Consider the following 17,584-nt stretch of genomic DNA (forward strand, 5'->3'; position numbering starts at 1 on the left):
CTGGATTGTGAGCCAATATGGGGTACAAGTCAGCATGAGTTGATGCAAGCTAGCTTTTACGCATCACAGTTTTGCACGAGCACAATTTCAATGAGAGATGAGAATCCCTACAATGCAGAGGGGCCATTAGGCACATCAAGTCTGCACCGACTCTCCAAAAGAGCATCCCATCCCCTATCCCTGCAGCCCTGCACATTTAGCATGGCCAGTTCACCTCATCTGCACATGTTTAGACTGTGGGAGGAAACTGGAACACTTGGAGGAAACACACGCAGAAACGGGGAGAATGTGCAAATTCCACACAGTCACCTAAGCTGGATTCGAACCCAGGTCCCTGGTGCTATGAGGCAGCAGTGCTAACCACTGTGCTACCCGCCTTGCCAATGAGAGGTTTTTTTTCAAAATGCACAAACCAGTGGTTGTGTTACATAGAAACATAAAGCAGGAGTAGGCTATTCAGCCCTTTAAATCTGCTCCGCCATTCATTTTGATCATGGCTGATCACCAAATTCAATAATATAAAAGCAAAATTCGACAGATGCTAGAACCTAAAACAAAAACAGAAAATGCTGGAAAATCTCAACAGATCTGACAGCATCTATGGAGAGAGAATAGAGCCAATGTTTCAGGTCTAGATGATGTGATGTTAGTATCTCTAGGTTTTTTTAAAATCATGGTCACTGTCTTAGATGATGTCATTGGTGGGAAGAGAAAAAAAATGTGCTGGTCAGGTGACAAGGGCTGTTTTTAGTTTTGGTTTGTCTCGCAGTATTAGAGGCATTCTTGGAAGCAAGCTGGAAAAGAAGCCTCTTTCTGTTTGTTTTGCTTTGAAAGTTTTACCCATTAGCTGAAAAAATTGCTTGTAGCCATGCTGCAATAAAGAATCTATATTCTTGATGTTTTGGGGGAGTTGATCTGACTAAGTTTTCAAGATCATTTGAAATCAGCATTCAACCCAGCAAACTGGATTCCTGTATTATGTGAATATTAGCCTCTGCAGTGACTAATCCGAAGGGTTTTGTTTATTGGATTTTGGTTTTAACTGGAACGCATCAGATATATTCATTAAAGGTTGTGGTTATTATGTTTTTGTTTGCAATTGATCAAAGTTCTTGTTAATTTTCTTACTATACATGTTAATTATACTCTTAAATAAACTTTGTTTGATAAAAGCTCCCTAGTGGATCACTTGAAGTAAAACATCTCAAGCTTATCCCAGCCTAATTCAAGATACAAAACTTATGGTTCAGGCAGGCTTCATAAAACACTTTGTTATGGTTCAGGTCAGAAACTCCAATGTTATTAGCTCTGACAAAGGGCCAAAGAGAATCACCAGAGATTTATACTATTGGCATGGTATCCCTTGATCCCTTTAACCCCAAGAGTTATATCTAATTTCTTCTTGAAATCAGACAATGTTCTGGCCTCAACTGCTTTCTGTGGTAGTGAATTCCACAGATTCACCACCCTCTGGGTGAAGAGAACTTTGTTTTGAAAGTATAAATACTCATTTTTCACCCCCAGGGCCTGCTTCCACTTACTGTTATTGAAGAACGTAACCCCAGCCAATGTTACCAGCTCTCGAGAGGGGAGGGAGCAAGTGCAGTCCATCTGGGACAACTGAACAGTGATGGCTGGTTTCAGTCACAGCAAACAGTGAAGGAACTAGGTTCAGCTTTCCATCATTCTGTTCTGCATGTCTTAGTGCTTCAATACATGGCGCTAGAAATCTCTTTCCTTCTACAACACCCAATTAAAAATGGTCGTTTTTGCTCCCTTTTCTCCCCAGCTATCTGCTTTGCTGTGTAGCTAATGTTGTACAATAAAGAGAAAAAATAAATACTAAAAATTGGATACACTGAACAGTGCTCAAATGAGTATCTGAAAGAGAAAAAACATTTAATATCTCAGATGGAAGCTTGTGTTTAACCATTTGAAGAATAATCCTATTGAGAATGCTTTTTTATTTGCTGTGCATTTCTAGTTCTTATTCCAAATTAATTACTGTTAATGTGAAGACAATTTATTTTTCAATCAGTAGAGTCATAGAGGTTTACAACATGAAAACAGGCCCTTCAGCCCAAAATGTCCATGCCACCCTTTTTTTTTAAACCCCTAAGCCAATCCCAATTGCCCGCATTTGACCCATATCCCTCTATAACCATCTTACCCAAGTAACTGTCTAAGCACTTTTTAAAAGACAAGATTGTACCCGTCTCTACTATTAGCTCTGGCAGCTTCTTCCAGACATTCGCCACCTTCTGTGTAGAAAAAGTTGCCCCTCTGGATCCTTTTCTATCTCTCCCTGCTCACCCTAAACCTATGCCCTCTAGTTTTAGACTCCCCTATCTTTGGGAAAAGATATTGACTATCTAGCTGATCTATGCCCCTCATTATTTTATAGACCTCTATAAGATCACCCTTAAGCCTCCTACGCTCCAGACAAAAAAGTCCCAGTCTATCCATCTGGTCTCTCCTCATAATCAAATCATCAAGTCCCGGGAGCATCCTAGTAAATCTTTTCTTCACTCTTTCTAGTAACAATATCCTTTCTATAATAGGGTGTCCAGAACAGTACACAGTATTCAAAGTGTGGCCTTGCCAATGTCTTGTATAACTTTAACAAGACGCTCCAACTCCTTTATTCAATGTTCTGACCAATGAAATCAAGCATGCCAAATGCCTTCTTTACCACTGTATCCACCAGTGACTCCCTTTCAAGGACTATGAACCTGTATCCCTAGATCTCTTTGTTCTATAAATCTCCCCAACGCCCTATTAACTGAGTAAGTCCTGGTTTAATCGACTAAAGGCATTACCTTGCATTTATCTAAATTAAACTCCATCTGCCATTCATCAGCCCAATTGATCAAAGTCCCGTTGCAATCCTAGATAACCTTCTTCACTGTCCACAAAGCCACCAATCTTGGTGTCATCTGCAAACTTACTAACCATATCTACTAAATTCTCATCCAAATCATGAATATAAATTATAAATAACAGTGGGCCCAACACTGATCCCGGAGGCACACTGCTGGTCACAGGTCTCCAGTTTTAAAAACAAGAAGCCAATTTTGTATCCATTTAGATACCTCACCCTGGATCCCATGAGATTTAACCCTGTGCACCCTTGGATATATCCCCTGTCAGGACTGCCGTGATGTTTTCCTTAATCAAAATTGCAACTCCCCTCCTCTCTTACCTCCTGTTCTATCTTTAATCAGTAATCCACCATTTTTTTAATACCGAAATATAAAGGAACAGTCAAGATCCAGAATCCAGGATCATAAAAAGAGGAAAGAGACAAAACATCAAGTAGCAAATAGGTGAAGGATGAGCTTTGTTACAAATCTGTAGATTAGAGGCAGATAGCTAATGAAGAGATAGTTTCACTCTTTCCAAAATCAGAAATTTACTGCACATTTCCAACAATTATGCAAATAGATCACCCACCCACTCCCCTTTGAGCCATTAACCCAAACCCAATTATTCTCCAAATAAACATTCCCCAAATTTATGAATTAATTGTTGTAGTGAGCTCAGATAAGTCTCCAAGAAAAAAATCAAAAGGAAATTGCTGAATGCAAGGTAAATTATTTTATATCAAGTGAATTCGCAAAGTTGTATTCTCAATTTCAGGTGGGTTGAGATAAATAGAAAACAGAGATATGAAATATAAACATTGAACTGCCGCAGATTATAACATGATCTGAATGCTCCTCTGCTCACTAGCCTATCCTAACTCCTAGTTAAATAATGCTCGATTTTAAAAATTCTCATCCTTGTTTTCAACAGCCTCATCTTTTCCAATCTCTGTCCTCCAATCCCACAATTCTCAGGTCTCAGCAATTCTCCAATTCTAGTTCTTGCTCACCTTGCTCCATCATTTAGCAGTCGTGTGTTCTGCTGCCAAGACCCCAAGTTCAGGAATTCCTCCCTTAAATCTCTCTACCTCAACTTACTCCTCAAAATCATTCCGTCAAACGTTTTGATCAAGCTTTGACCATCTGCCCTAAAGCACATGACACAATATCAAAACACTTGTTTTACAATACATCCTGTGAACCTCCCTGGAATGCTTTATAATGTTAAAGGCGCTTATACAAATTAGAATGTTTACATCACAGAAACATAGAAACTAGAAGCAGGAGGCCATTTGGCCCTTCAAGCCTGCTCTGCCATTCATCTTGATCATGGATGATCATCGGATGCGATGTCCTGATGCCCCCCCCCCCCCCCCCCCCCAACATATCCCTTGATCCCTTTTGCCCCAAGAGCTATATCTAATTTCTCCTTGAAAACAGGCAACATTTTGGCTTCAATTACTTTGCGGTAGTGAATGCCACACATTCACCACCCTCTGGGTGAAGAAATTTCTCCTCACCTCAGTTCTAAAAGGTTTACCCCTTATCCTCAAGCTATGACCCATAGTTCTGGACTCCCCCCACCATTGGGAGCATTCTTTTTGAATCTACCTTGTCAATATAAACATAATTGATTTCAGCCTTCCAAACGCACTTCTAGATGCTGTTAGGCTGTGTACGATGAGCCCTCAGAGCTCCTGGTTAGATAACAACCATATTTACTCGTTGCTATGCTATATGTAAACAATCAGAATTAGGTTATAGTCTTGGGGTGCACTTACCAAATGTGCCATTGGGGGAGCCACATAATACATAGTTTTAATTCCCTCTGGAGGTGGGAGAAGAGAAGCATTTAAATCGGGCATGGTTTTTTTAGCAGTTTGTCAGTCTAACTGCAAGGGCACTTCATGTCCTTGATGTGAGGGCGTACACATTTATGTCACTCTATGGGTTTAATCAGGAAATTTCTCTGCACTTTGTTTGTATAAACAACATGGCTTACTGCCAACCCCAATACCGTACTTGCAGAATCTGTAGCTCCACTAGGCACCAATACCGTGTTGGGGAGTCAGTTCCTCTCTTCCAAAACATACAGCACTCGCACTCTTATTCAGAAGATAGGCCATTTTCCAAAGTACATCATTTCAATGTTTCCACCTCTCACTTGCCCTCCAGAGTGGGGTACAGGTCCACTGGTACAAACTGTACTGGGGTCAGAGACTGTGTTGTCTGTATCTCAGCCTGAAACGTTATTCCACAAGCATGGAACATCCAATCAGGCTCAGAAACCAACTTTGACAGCTATTAGCAAACACGCACTTCCTAGAAACACCACAGAAAACATATTCCAATCCATTCCCTGACTGCTGCTGTGGCTGAAGTTAATGAATTTGACACATGCTGGGCAGAGAGCAGAGCTGCATACTCTGCGTAACTCACTTACTGTAACAAGTCTCACAACACCAGGTTAAAGTCCAACAGGTTTATTTGGTAGCAAAAACTACTAGCTTTCAGAGCACTGCTCCTTCGTCAGGTAAGTGGGAGTTCGGTTTGTGAACAGAACTCCCACTTACCTGAGGAAGGAGCAGCATTCTGAAAGCTAGTGGCGTTTGCTACCAAATAAATCTGTTGGACTTTAACCTGGTGTTGTGAGACTTCTTACTGTGTTTACCCCAGTCCAATGCCAACAACTCCACATCATAACTCAGTTACTCACAGGTTGCTGCACCAGAGAATGTCTCAGTGGAAGCACGGTGTGCCTCAGTTTGCAAACAAAAAACTTACGCAAAACCTGCTGGCTGAGGTCAAGTCGAGTGCAGGAAATCTTTCTATTGGATAGAAATTTAACCCAACAATTGCAATCCAGTGTTACCCACTCTGTTACCCTCTTCCTCCCAAAAAACAGTTGTATTTTTTTTAGAGGTGGTAACAAGGATGGGGGTGGGGCATTTGATACATTTGACATAAGGAAGTGCCTGTGGGGTCCAGGGCAAAGCAACAAATTCAATTTAAAATGAACTCAGTGGGAGTGAAATAAATGGAAATGATAAAGACTGGTTCCACGGGCTCACTGCTGCAATACTTCCCTGTTAACAGAGGGAGCACAATTGACAATCTCTGTATGGCCGAGTGAGAAGGAAAGCTGTAGACGGATATCTGTAGACTTTGTCCTAGTCACCACAATATATCAGAAGATTGCGGAAGCTTTGGAGAGAGTGCAAAGAAGATCCACCAGGATGTTGCCTGGTCTCGAGGGCGTGAGGAGAGGTTGAAGAAAATAGGATTTTCACTGGAAAGACAGAGGCTGAGGGGAGACCCGATAGAGGACCACAAAATTATGTGAGGCATAAACAAGGTGGATAGTCGGAGGCATTTTCCCCCAGAATGTAAGTGTCACTTACAAGAGGGCACAGGTTAAAGGTGAGGGGGGGGGGGAGTTTAAGGGAGATGTGAGGGAGAAGTTTTTCACACAGTGGTGGATGCCTGGAACATGCTGCCAGAGGTGGTAGTGGAAGCAGGCACATTAGCAACATTTAAGAGGCATCTTGATGGATACATGAATAAGGAGGGAATAGAGAGATACAGATCAAGTAAGGGCAGAAGATTTCTTAGCTTAGTTAGGGCACCATAATTGGCATAGGATTGGAGGGTCAAAGGGCCTGATCCTGTGCTGTATTTTTCTTTGTTCTGTGTGTTTTTAACTGATCAGGTGAGCCAAGAATTGGCAAGTGGAATTCAATCCCAAGAAGGTGAAGCATTTGGGAAGAGAAACAAGGCAAGGGGATACATTTTTCAATATTCTATTTATTGTGTAACAGGACAGAGGAATCCTGGAGTGCAGCTCCAGATTCCTGAAGGTCACAGGATGATAAAAACGGTGGTTAAAACGGACATGGGATCTTTCCCTTTATTAGCAACAGCAGAGACGATAACAGCAGGGAAGCTGCCTGTATTATAGAGTTACAGGCCCTTCGGCCCAACTTGTCCATGCCGCCCTTTTTTTTTAAAACCCCAAAGCTAATCCCAATTGCCTGCATTTGGCCCGTATCCCTCTTTGCCCATCGTACCCATGTAACTATCTAAATGCTTTTTAAAAGATAAAATTGTACCTGCCTCTACTATTCAGGCAGCAAGTTCCAGACACTCACCACTATGTGTGAAAAAAATTGCCCCTCTGGACACTTTTGTATCTCTCCCCTCTCACCTTAAACCTACGTCCTACCCTTTGGGAAAAGATAATGACTATCTATCTAATCTATGCCCCTCATTATTTTATAGACCTCTATAAGATCACTTCTCAGCCTCCTACACTCCAGAGAAAAAGTCCCAGTTCATCCAACTTCTTTTTATAACTCAATCCATCAAGTCCTAGTAGCATCCTAGTAAATCTTTTCTGCACCCTTTCTAGTTTAATAGTATCCTTTAGGGTGACCAGAATTGCACACCGTATTCCAAGTATGGCCTTACCAATGTCTTGTACAACTTCAACAAGACATTCCAACTCCTGTATTCAATATTCTGACCGATGAAACCAACCATGCCAAATGCCTTCTTCACCCACTCTGTCCACCTGTGACTCCACTTTCAAGGAGCTATGAACCTGTACCCATAGATCTCTTTGTTCTGTAACTCTCCCCAGTACCCTACCATTAATTGAATAAGTCCTGTCCTGGTTTAATCTACCAAAATGTATCATCTCACATTTGTCTAAATTAAACTCCATCTGCCATTCATCAGCCCACTGGCCCAATTGATCAAGATCCCATTGCAATTGGAGATAACTTTCTTCACTGTCCACTATGCTACCGATCTTAGTGCCATCTGCAAACTTACTAATCATGCCCCCTATATTCTCATCCAAATCATTAATATAAATGACAAATAACACTGGACCCAGCACTGATCCCTGAGGCACACTGCTGGTCACAGGCCTCCAATTTGAAAAACAATTCTCTACAGCCACCCTCTGGCTTCTGTCAAGAAGCCAATTTTGTATCCATTTAGATACCTCACCCTGGATCCCGTGAGATTTAACCTTATGCAACAACCTACCATGTGGTACCTTGTCAAAGGCCTTGCTAAAGTCCATGTAGATAACATCAACTGCACTGCCCTTGTCTACCTTCTTGGTTACCCCTTCAAAAAACTCAATCAAATTTGTGAGACATGATTTTCCACTCAAAACCATGCTGACTGTCCCTAATCAGTCTTTGCATCTCTAAATGCCTTTAGATCCCATCTCTCAAAATACCTTCCAACAATTTGCCCACCACAGATTTGAGGCTCACTGGCCTGTAGTTCCCAGGCTTTTCCTTGCAGCCCTTTGTAAACATGGCACTGCATTTGCCACTCTCTAGTCTTCAGGAACATCACCTATCGATGATTCAAATATCTCGGCTAGGGGACCTGCAATTTCCTCCCTACCCTTCCATAATGACCTAGGATACACTTCATCAGGTCCCGGGGATTTATCTACCTTGATGCGCTTGAACACTTCCAGCACCTCTTTCTCTGTAACATGAACACTCCTCAATACATCACTATCTATTTCTCCAAGTTCCCTAACATCCATGCTTTTCTCTACAGTAGATACTGATGAGAAATATTCATTTATGATCTCATCCATCTCTTGTGGATCTGCACATAGATGACCTCAAGAGGCCCTACTCTCTCCCTTGTTACTTTTTTGCCCTTTATGTATTTGTAGAAGCTCTTTGGATTTTCCTTTGCCTCATCTGCCAAAACAACCTTGTGTCCCCTTTTTGCCTTTGATTTCTCTCTGAACTTGACTCCTATACCCATTATACTTTTCAAGGGATTCACTTGATCCCTGCTGTCTATACATGTCATGTGCCTCTTCTTCTTAACCATGGCCTCTATATCCCGAATCATCCAGGGTTCCCTACTTCTGCCAGCCTTGCCCTTCACTCTTAAGAAGAATGCATTTACCCTGATCCCTGGCTAACATACTTTTGAAAGCATCCTACTTACCTGGTGTCCCTTTGTTTTCCCAATTAACTTTTGAAAGTTTCTTCCTGATACCATCAAAATTGGCCTTGCCCCAATTTAGAATTTTAACTTTTGAGCCAGACCTATCATTCTCCATAGTTATCTTAAAACCAATAGAATTATGGTCACTGGTCCCAAAGTGATCCTTCATTAATGCTTCTGTCACCTGCCCTTCCTTATTTCCCAAGAGGTTGTCAAGTTTTGTCCCCTTTCTAGTCAGGCCATCCACATACTGAATGAGAAATTCCTCCTGAATACGCTCAACAAATTTCTCTCCATCCAACCATCTAACACTATGGCTGTCCCAGTCAATGTTGGAAAAGTTAAAATCTCCAACTATTACCACCCCATTTTTCTTGGAGCTCTCGGTAATCTCCTTACATATTTACTCAATTTCCTGCCGACTATCTGGGGGCCTATAGTATAACCTTATCAAAGGGATTTCCCCCTATTTCTCAATTCTACCCATATAGACTCAGTGGCCAAACCCTCGGATATATCCCCTCAGTACGGCCACGATGCTTTCCCTGATCAAAAGTGCAACTCCCCTTCTTCACTTACCTCCTGTTCTATCTTTCCTATAGCATCTGTACCCTGGAACATTGAGCTGACAGTCGTGTCCCTCCCTTAGCCATGTTTCAGTAATTGCTATAATATCCCAGTCCCACGTACCCATCCATACCCTGAGTTCATCTGCCTTGTCCGTCAGGCCTCATGCATTGAAATAAATGTAGTTTAATCTGGACTTCCCTTGCTCTCAGTCCTGCTTTTGCCTGATCTGTCTGGTTCTAGGATTACTGACACTACCTTTACTACTTAATGTGCTCTCCTTAACTTCTGTGCTGTCCTCAAACTTCTCTTCTGTCTCCCTACTGCTTTGGATCCCACCCCCTGCCAAGCTAGGAGATTTGCTAGAATGGCTCTAACAAATCTCACTGCCAGGATGTTAGTCCCCCTCCAGTTCAAATGTAATCCACCCCCTCTTGAACAGGTCAACCCTTCCCCAGAAAAGGTCCCAATGATCCAAAAATCGAAATCCCTGCCTCCTGCACCATCTCTCAAGCCACGCATTTATCTTGCCTAATCCTCCTATTCCTACGCTCATTAGCACCTGGTACTGGTAGTAGTCTTGAAATTACTACCTTTGAGGTCCTGCACGTTAGCCTTCTGCCTAACTCTATGTTCACACTTCAGGACCTCATCCCTTTTCCTACCTGTGTTGTGGGTACCAATATGTACAACGACTTCTGACTGCTCACCCGCCCCCTTAAGAATGTCCTGCAATCGCTCAAGACATTCAAGGACATGACCCTGGCACCAGGGAGGCAACACATCATCTGCATCTCGATTGCAACCAGCGAAACGCCCGTCTGTGCCTCCAACTAACGAGACCCCTGTTACTACTGCTTGCTTGTTCTTTGCCCGACCCTGTCCCACTGCAGAACCACCTGTGGTATCACAGGCCTAGCTGCTGCTGATATCTCCTCCTCAACAGTATCCAAAATTATATACCTGTTTGAAAGGGGAACAGGCACAGGAGACTCCTGCACCATCTGCCTGCCTCCCCTGGCAGTCACCTATCTACCTGTCTGAACCTGTAGTGTGACAACCTCCCTGTAACTAGTGTCTATCACACTCTCTGCCTCCTGTATGCTCCACAGTGCATCCACCTGCCGCTCCAACTGAACAATGTTGTCTGTGAGGAATTGTACACACTTCCTGCAGACAAAGTTGTCAGAAGACTAGATTGCTACCCGATTTCCCATATCTGGCAGGAGCAGCATGCCACTGCCCTAGCTGCCATATTGCCCTTATACTGCTAAAAGGATAAAAGCATCTCAACTCAACTTTCCCTTACTTTTTCAAAAATATACTTTATTCATAAAAAACTCTCAAATAAACCATTGCAAAATGATATATCTGATACTTACAAAAAAGTGCAAAAGAAGTCATTTTTCCAATACTACATGATGCGGAGCATACAGGAGGCAGAGTGTGAGATAGACACTACTTACAGGGAGTTGTCACACCAAAGGTTCAGACAGGTAGATAAATGACTGCCAGACAGAACATTACATTTCAATACTTGAAACATTATACACACATCAGATTTTACTGTGTTGTTTTTCAGGTTAGCGCACAGTTACACAGGCCAAGGGTGTTCTACAGTTACCGGACCCTCGGTCTGCCTCGGTTGAAAGGCCTTTCCCCATTCTGCCTTTGTGGCGATTGCCCCAGCACGTAGTTCTGGATCTCAGCACGTAGTCTTGGACCTTGGAATGTGCCAGTCTGCAACACTTGTTGAGGACAAATCTTTCAGCTGGAAGGTCAGCAAGTTTCAGGCGGACCAAAGTGCGTCCTTCACTGAATTGATGACCCTCCAGCAGCAGTTGATACTTGTCTTGGTGTGCGTCCCTGGAAACAGCCAGCAGAGCAGAGTACTGCGTCACCAAGCTGTTCGGAATGAACCTCGACAAATACCACCACATCTCACTCCGGACTTTCTTTCCACAAGGAGGCGTGTGACCGTCTCATCACCCCCACAGCCGCTTTGAGGGCAGCGTACAGTGATGTTGAGACCGCAAGCATGCACTAAGAATCTGACAGGAAGTGCCCTTCTCACCACCAGCCAAGCCAGGTCTTGGTGCCTGTTTGGTGATGAGGCGTTCTGCCAGATGACACTGATAGTCTGCTCAGGGAACCATCCGACAGGATCCGCCATTTCCTTTTCTCTCAGGGCCTCAAGGACATTACGTGCTGACCACTGCTTGATTGCCATGTGGTTAAAGGTGTATTTCTGGAAAAATTTCTCCATGAAGGACAGGTGCTGTGGAATGGTCCAACTACTTGGAGCGTTCTGCGGCAGTGTGGCCAGACCCATCCTCCACAATACTTAGGACAAGCAGAACCTCAAAAGGCATTTGCTGTTAGCATACCGAGGATCTACACACAGCTTGATGCAGCCGCACACAAAGGTGACCATTAGGATGAGGGTGGTACTGGGAGCATTTTTCCCTCCGTTCCCTAGAGATTTGTGCATCGCTTCCCTTCGGGCACAATCCATCTTAGATCTTCAGATAAATTTGAAGATTGCCTGGCAGGAGAAGGTAGGGAAGGAAACTAGTGTTTGGGGTTTAACTGTCCCTTCACAGCAGCTCCTTTACAAACCACCTTCTGGTCGCAGTGACTGCACTTACGCAAATATGACCTGCAACCACCAATCACCTTCGCCGCTCTGCTGCCCTCATCATGACCTGAGCCATATGCAAATTGGCATAGTGTACACAAAATAAGAGATTAATATGCGGCTCAAAGAATGGTGTGGGAGAAGTGGGTTTCGGTTCCATAAGACTATATGATATAGGAGCAGAATTAGGCCATTTGGCCCACTGAGTCTACTCTGCCATTCAATCATGGTTCATGGGACACTGGGATCAATACTAAATAATCAAGGGGGAGAAAATAATGGAGCTAAAAGCCAACAAGCCCCTGGGCCTGATGGGTTACCTGCCAGGATATTAAAAGTAACTACAGAGATAGTGGATGCACTGGTAGCAATCTTGCAAGAATCCATAAATTCTGGAAAAGTCCCAGATGATTAGAAAACTGCCAATGTTACATCCTTATTCAAAAAGGGAGACAAAAAACAGCCTAATGTATGTCATTGGAAAAATGTCCATTAAAAAGAATGTAATAACTGAGCATTAAGAAATACATAATTTAAATCAAGTAGGAAGAATAAAGGAGCTGAATAATATTTAAATGGAGAAAGACTGCAGAAAGCTGCAGCACCAAGGGACTTGGGGTCCTTGTGCATAAATCACAAAAAGCTGGCATGCAAGTTCAGCCAGTAATAGGGAAAGCAAATAGAATATTAGCCTTTATTTCAAAGGGAAATGAATATAAAAATAGGGAAGTCTTGTTAAAATTATACAAGGCAATAGTTAGACCATACCAGGAATACTTCAACAGTTCTGATCCCCTTATCTAAAGAAAGATATACTGGGACTGGAGGCAGTCCAGCAAAGGTTCACTAAGTTGATCCCAGGAATGGAGGGATTTTCAAATGAGGAGAGGTTGAGTAGGTTGGGCCTATACTCATTGGAGTTCAGAAGAATGAGAGGCGAATTAAGACTTATTAAGACATATCGGATTCTCTGGGGGCTTGACACGGTCAATACTGAGAGGATGTTTTCCCCTTGTGGGATAGTCTAGGACCAAAACACACAATCTGAGTAAGGAGGTTGCCCATTGAAGACAGAGGGTGGCACGGTAGCACAGTGGTCAACACTGCTGCTTCACAGTTCCAGGGACCTGGGTTCAATTCCCGGCTTGGGTCAGTGTGTGGAGTTTGCACATTCTCCTTGTGTCTGCATGGGTTTCCTTCAGGTGCTCTGGTTTCCTCCCACAGTCTAAAAATGTGCAGGTTAGGTTGATTGGCCATGCTAAAATTGCCCCTTATTGTCCTGAGAGGTGTAAATTAGAGAGATTAGCAAGTAAAACGTGTAGGGTAAGGGGGTAGCACCTGGGTGGGATTGTGGTCAGTGCACTCTCGATGTGCCAGATGCACTGTACGGTTTCTATGATTCATTTCTATGAGATGAGGAGGAATTCCTTCTCTCAGATGAGAATGAATCTGTGGAATTATTTTCGGCAGAGGGCTGTGGAGGCTGTGTGGTTAATATGCTCCAGGCTGAGATAGACAGATTTTTAATTAGTAAGTGAATCAAAGGTTACAGGGATAAGGTGGGAAAGTGAAACAGAATTATATCAAATCAGTCGTGATCTTATTGAGAGGCAGGGCAAGTTCAACGGGCTCAGAATCTTAGAATCTCCACAGTGCAGGAGACCACCATTCGGCCCATCGAGTCTGCACTGACCACATTCCCACCCAAGCTCTATCTCCATAACTCCACGTATTTACCCTAAGCCCCCTGACATTAAGGGGCAATTTAGCATGGCCAATACACCTAACCATACATCTTTGGACTGTGGAAGGAAACCCACGCAGGCTGAGTGGTCTACTTCTGAGCCTATGCCATATGGTCATGTAAGTTATGCAAGAAAGTATTAAACACTAGTTAGGCCACAGCTAGAGTACCACGTGTGTTCTGGTCACCAATTTACAGGAAGGATGTGATTGTCTTAAAAGAGCTTGAGGACATTTCCAGGAGAATCTATGAGAAAAGATACATCAAGGTTATTTACTATGGTAAAGGGTGGTCAGAGATTTAATTGTGTATAAATTTATGGGGAATCTACATAGGGAAAATGGGATACATCCCAGAGGTCAAGGGATAATTGACAGGAGGATTAGAGTGGAGTAGAGACAGAATATCAGCGACAAGATGGGGGGGGGATCTGGAACCGCTGCCTGAAATGCACTAGGGAACATTGTAAGGACTAAGGACCAAGAACTTAAAGGTGGTGAGACTAAATTGGAATAAAATACTGTGCTGGAATCTGAAATGAAAACAGTAACTAAGAAATAGTAAGTTAGGCAGTATCTGTGGAGGAAGAGAACTAATTGTTAAAAGGTTCTTCACGTTTCGTTAGAATTGGATTGTTCTTGCACAAGTATCGGAGAATGGCCTCATATACTGTAAATGCAAGGATTGTGAAACTCTCATTGTAAGGCAGTCACTCAGTGCCTTCTGCTTACAATTCTACCCACCCACATACTCCACACAAATTTCGGCACGCGCCTTCAGTCATTACCCTCTTAAGTCATCACAGCAAAGTATCAACTAAAATTCTTACCGTTGCAAGCGATTTTCATTCACCAGAGTATTTTCTGTTTCCTTTCTAGGTGGCAGCAGCAGGCTGGTAGTCACTGAAGAGGTTGTATTTGTAGATATGCAGACCAGCTTTTGGATATTAACACTCCGGAGACCTCTGGTGGACAGAAATGTTAAGTACATACCATTCATTTTCTCAAGTATTTCCTTAGTGACAGCCTTGCTGACAGGTCAGCAAGTTCCGTAGGTCAGGTCCTTTACGTCCATTTCTAGCTGACTAAAAACATAGTTTTATTTTTCCCAATCATAACCTACCAGAGTAGATGAACAGAGTCTTTGGGTTGCAACTTGTCCAAAGGTGTGTGGGTTAGGTTGATTGTCCATGATAAATTGACCCTGTCAGGCAGACTAGCAGGGTAAACATGTGGGGTTATGGGGATAGGGCCTGGGTGGGATTGTGGTTGGTGCAGACTCGATGGGCTGAATGGTTTCTTACTGCACTATAGGGATTCTCCAATTCTGTGAACATTCAAATTGTCTCCATGGGGAAACCACCAGTCACAGGTTTCAGATATCCCAGGAGTCGCAAAACCAAGACTAACACTTATGTGGGGGAAGCCCTTAACCCCATTGTAACTTATTCATCCAATAGGAAAAGATGAAAAGATTTAATTACAATACCTTATTCGCTCCATGTATATCACTGAGTTCTGTAGAAGGGCCACATGGACTCGCAACATTTGCTGTTTCTGTTTGCAGACTCTGCTTGACTTGATAAGCTTATCCAGTGTTTTGTTTATATTCTATGTTCATCATTTTTTGGTGACATTCTCCCTAATACACACCCCAAACTGACTTCTTACTGGTTTTAGCCCTTCTCCTGCTAACCTGTGTTCCATTTTACTCAGTCAATTTAATGATATAGATCTTTATCTGGTTTGATATCAATCATCTTTCAGGGCAAATGACCCAGTTTTGTTCCTCACAATTCTATCCTTGCATATTTCAGGATGAAATTACAACAGCAAGGACTATTTGTGCAGCGCTTAGATTGTTAATAGTTTTCATTAAAAGGAAATTCTAGAGTTGAGGCGCCTGCAGCATTTCCACATACAGAGTGATGATTTTTATCTGGGTGATCAGAAAATAGTCATGTCTCAGAATATGATCCAGACCAAACCTCGACTGAAGTGTTCATTACCAATTCTTCACAGAAGGCGCTAGCTTGGTGAATGTGAATGACCCCATTATCAAGTAGCTAGTAAAGTTCTTGAAGTTTATTTATTGTCACAAGTAGGTTTACATTAACACTACAATGAAGTTACTGTGAAAAACTCCTAGTCGCCACACTCTGGCACCTGTTCAGTTACACTGAGGGAGAATTTAGCACAGCCAATGCACCTAATCAATGTGTCTTTCAGACTGTGGGAGGAAACGGAAGCACCTGGAGGAGACCCACGCAGACATGGGGAGAACGTGCAGACTCCACACAGACTGTGACGCAAGGGATGGAACCTTGGAAGTAAATGGATGATCTATTTGTAACCCCAGAAGGCGTAACCCTAAGAGGTGAAACATCAATGGTAAAACCCCAAAAAGGCAAAGCCCCAGAAGGTTACAGATGACTCATAATTGGTTCCATTCTTACTGCGAGGGAGTTGTTATTTATTAAATATTGGTGTGGCGATTACATTTGGTTGTTGTTTTATTGAAGCTGGGACCCTGACGTTGCGAGGCAGCTGTGCAAATCACTGTGACACCATGCTGTCCTTACAACTACAATTTCTCCCATCTTCACCCAAATCAGCAGCAGACTTTGAAAGACTTTTAAAATAAACCCAAACAATCACTGGTTTGCAGGAACAGGAAACTAGAACACCCAAGGATCCTGTGTGAAACTGGGGAGAATTATAATAGTGGCTGCAGCAGTCCCCTAAAGACCAATGAAATGCTGACAATATTCTCAGTTAGGACAAATTAATCAAATCAGAATTGTTTCTAAATGTCTTTAATAAAACAAAGTCATTTTTGGCAAAGTTACATCTTTTCCACTTGCATCTTGTGCAGCAAGTGCATAGAAGTTCACAATTCTTTTATAAACATTAGCACACTCTGTTCCACAGAATGTACTTGAATAATCAAAATTAACTACAAATCACACATTACAAGGCACTGCATCATAGCTTTCACCCTTCAATACACACAAACTAACTGCTGAAAAGGGTCAAACCTGTCTGGCAGGTGTAAAGCTGAAGCAAAGGTTGATTTTTTTTCTCTGCCACTGCAAACTTGCAGAATTTGAGGAATGAAGAATAAACAAAGTTCATTTAGCCTGGGTTCCTTTTCAGACAGCTTTAAAAGCGACACAGCTTTCAGTCTCTGGATGGTTTATAAGGCACTTGGTTCCATTAGGATTTTCCAGGCCATCAACACCCAGAAAGGTTTGACCAGATATTTTAGACATGAACTATGATTTGGACATTCTAGAGTAAATTTAGTAAGGTTATTAAAGCAGTAAAAGTGTATGATCAATTCTGAGATCCAGAAAACTTTTGAGAATTAATTCCGTCATTACAAAAGTGTTCAAGTGCAGAAAGTGTTGTGCTTTTCAGAACTAATGGCAGCACAAACCATTAGCTTGTCAGCTAACAGATGCTGGTTTTAGGACATTTTTATAATTGTTTGGTAATAAAATGCATGTAGAAAACTAGAAAGTCATAAAGCAACTGGCATCATTTAGGAATATTCAGACACTGGTTCAGTGACAGTCTCAACCGTTTCCTCACTTGTTGTATCTGCTTGATTCATGATCTGAGGAGGGGAGAAAAAAAGCCATTGAATTATCTTCTGCCACAACCGCAAAAATACCAATGCCTTTCAGATCTTTCACAAGATTCAAAATGGAAATAAATTTCAGAACAGCAATCAGCTCTGGGTAAACATGGAACAGAATGTTGGAAACAGATTACTACT

General features: G+C 42.5%; 1 protein-coding gene across 3 annotated transcripts in view; it reads right to left on the reverse strand.

The window, feature by feature from the left end:
- Window positions 1-16,605: 16,605 nt before the first annotated feature.
- Window positions 16,606-17,584, reverse strand: part of sppl2a (signal peptide peptidase like 2A) — a 43,457-nt gene continuing 42,478 nt past the window's right edge. For all 3 annotated transcript variants that reach the window (XM_080214455.1, XM_080214453.1, XM_080214454.1), the window contains one exon: window positions 16,606-17,422. In XM_080214455.1, the coding sequence (XP_080070581.1) occupies window positions 17,348-17,422 (75 nt within the window). In that variant the 3' untranslated portion in view covers window positions 16,606-17,347. The remainder of the gene's footprint in view (window positions 17,423-17,584) is intronic.

This window comes from Carcharhinus amblyrhynchos, chromosome 28 (assembly GCF_965287045.1).
Source record: "Carcharhinus amblyrhynchos chromosome 28, sCarAmb.v2.hapA, whole genome shotgun sequence".
Lineage (NCBI taxonomy): Eukaryota > Metazoa > Chordata > Chondrichthyes > Carcharhiniformes > Carcharhinidae > Carcharhinus > Carcharhinus amblyrhynchos.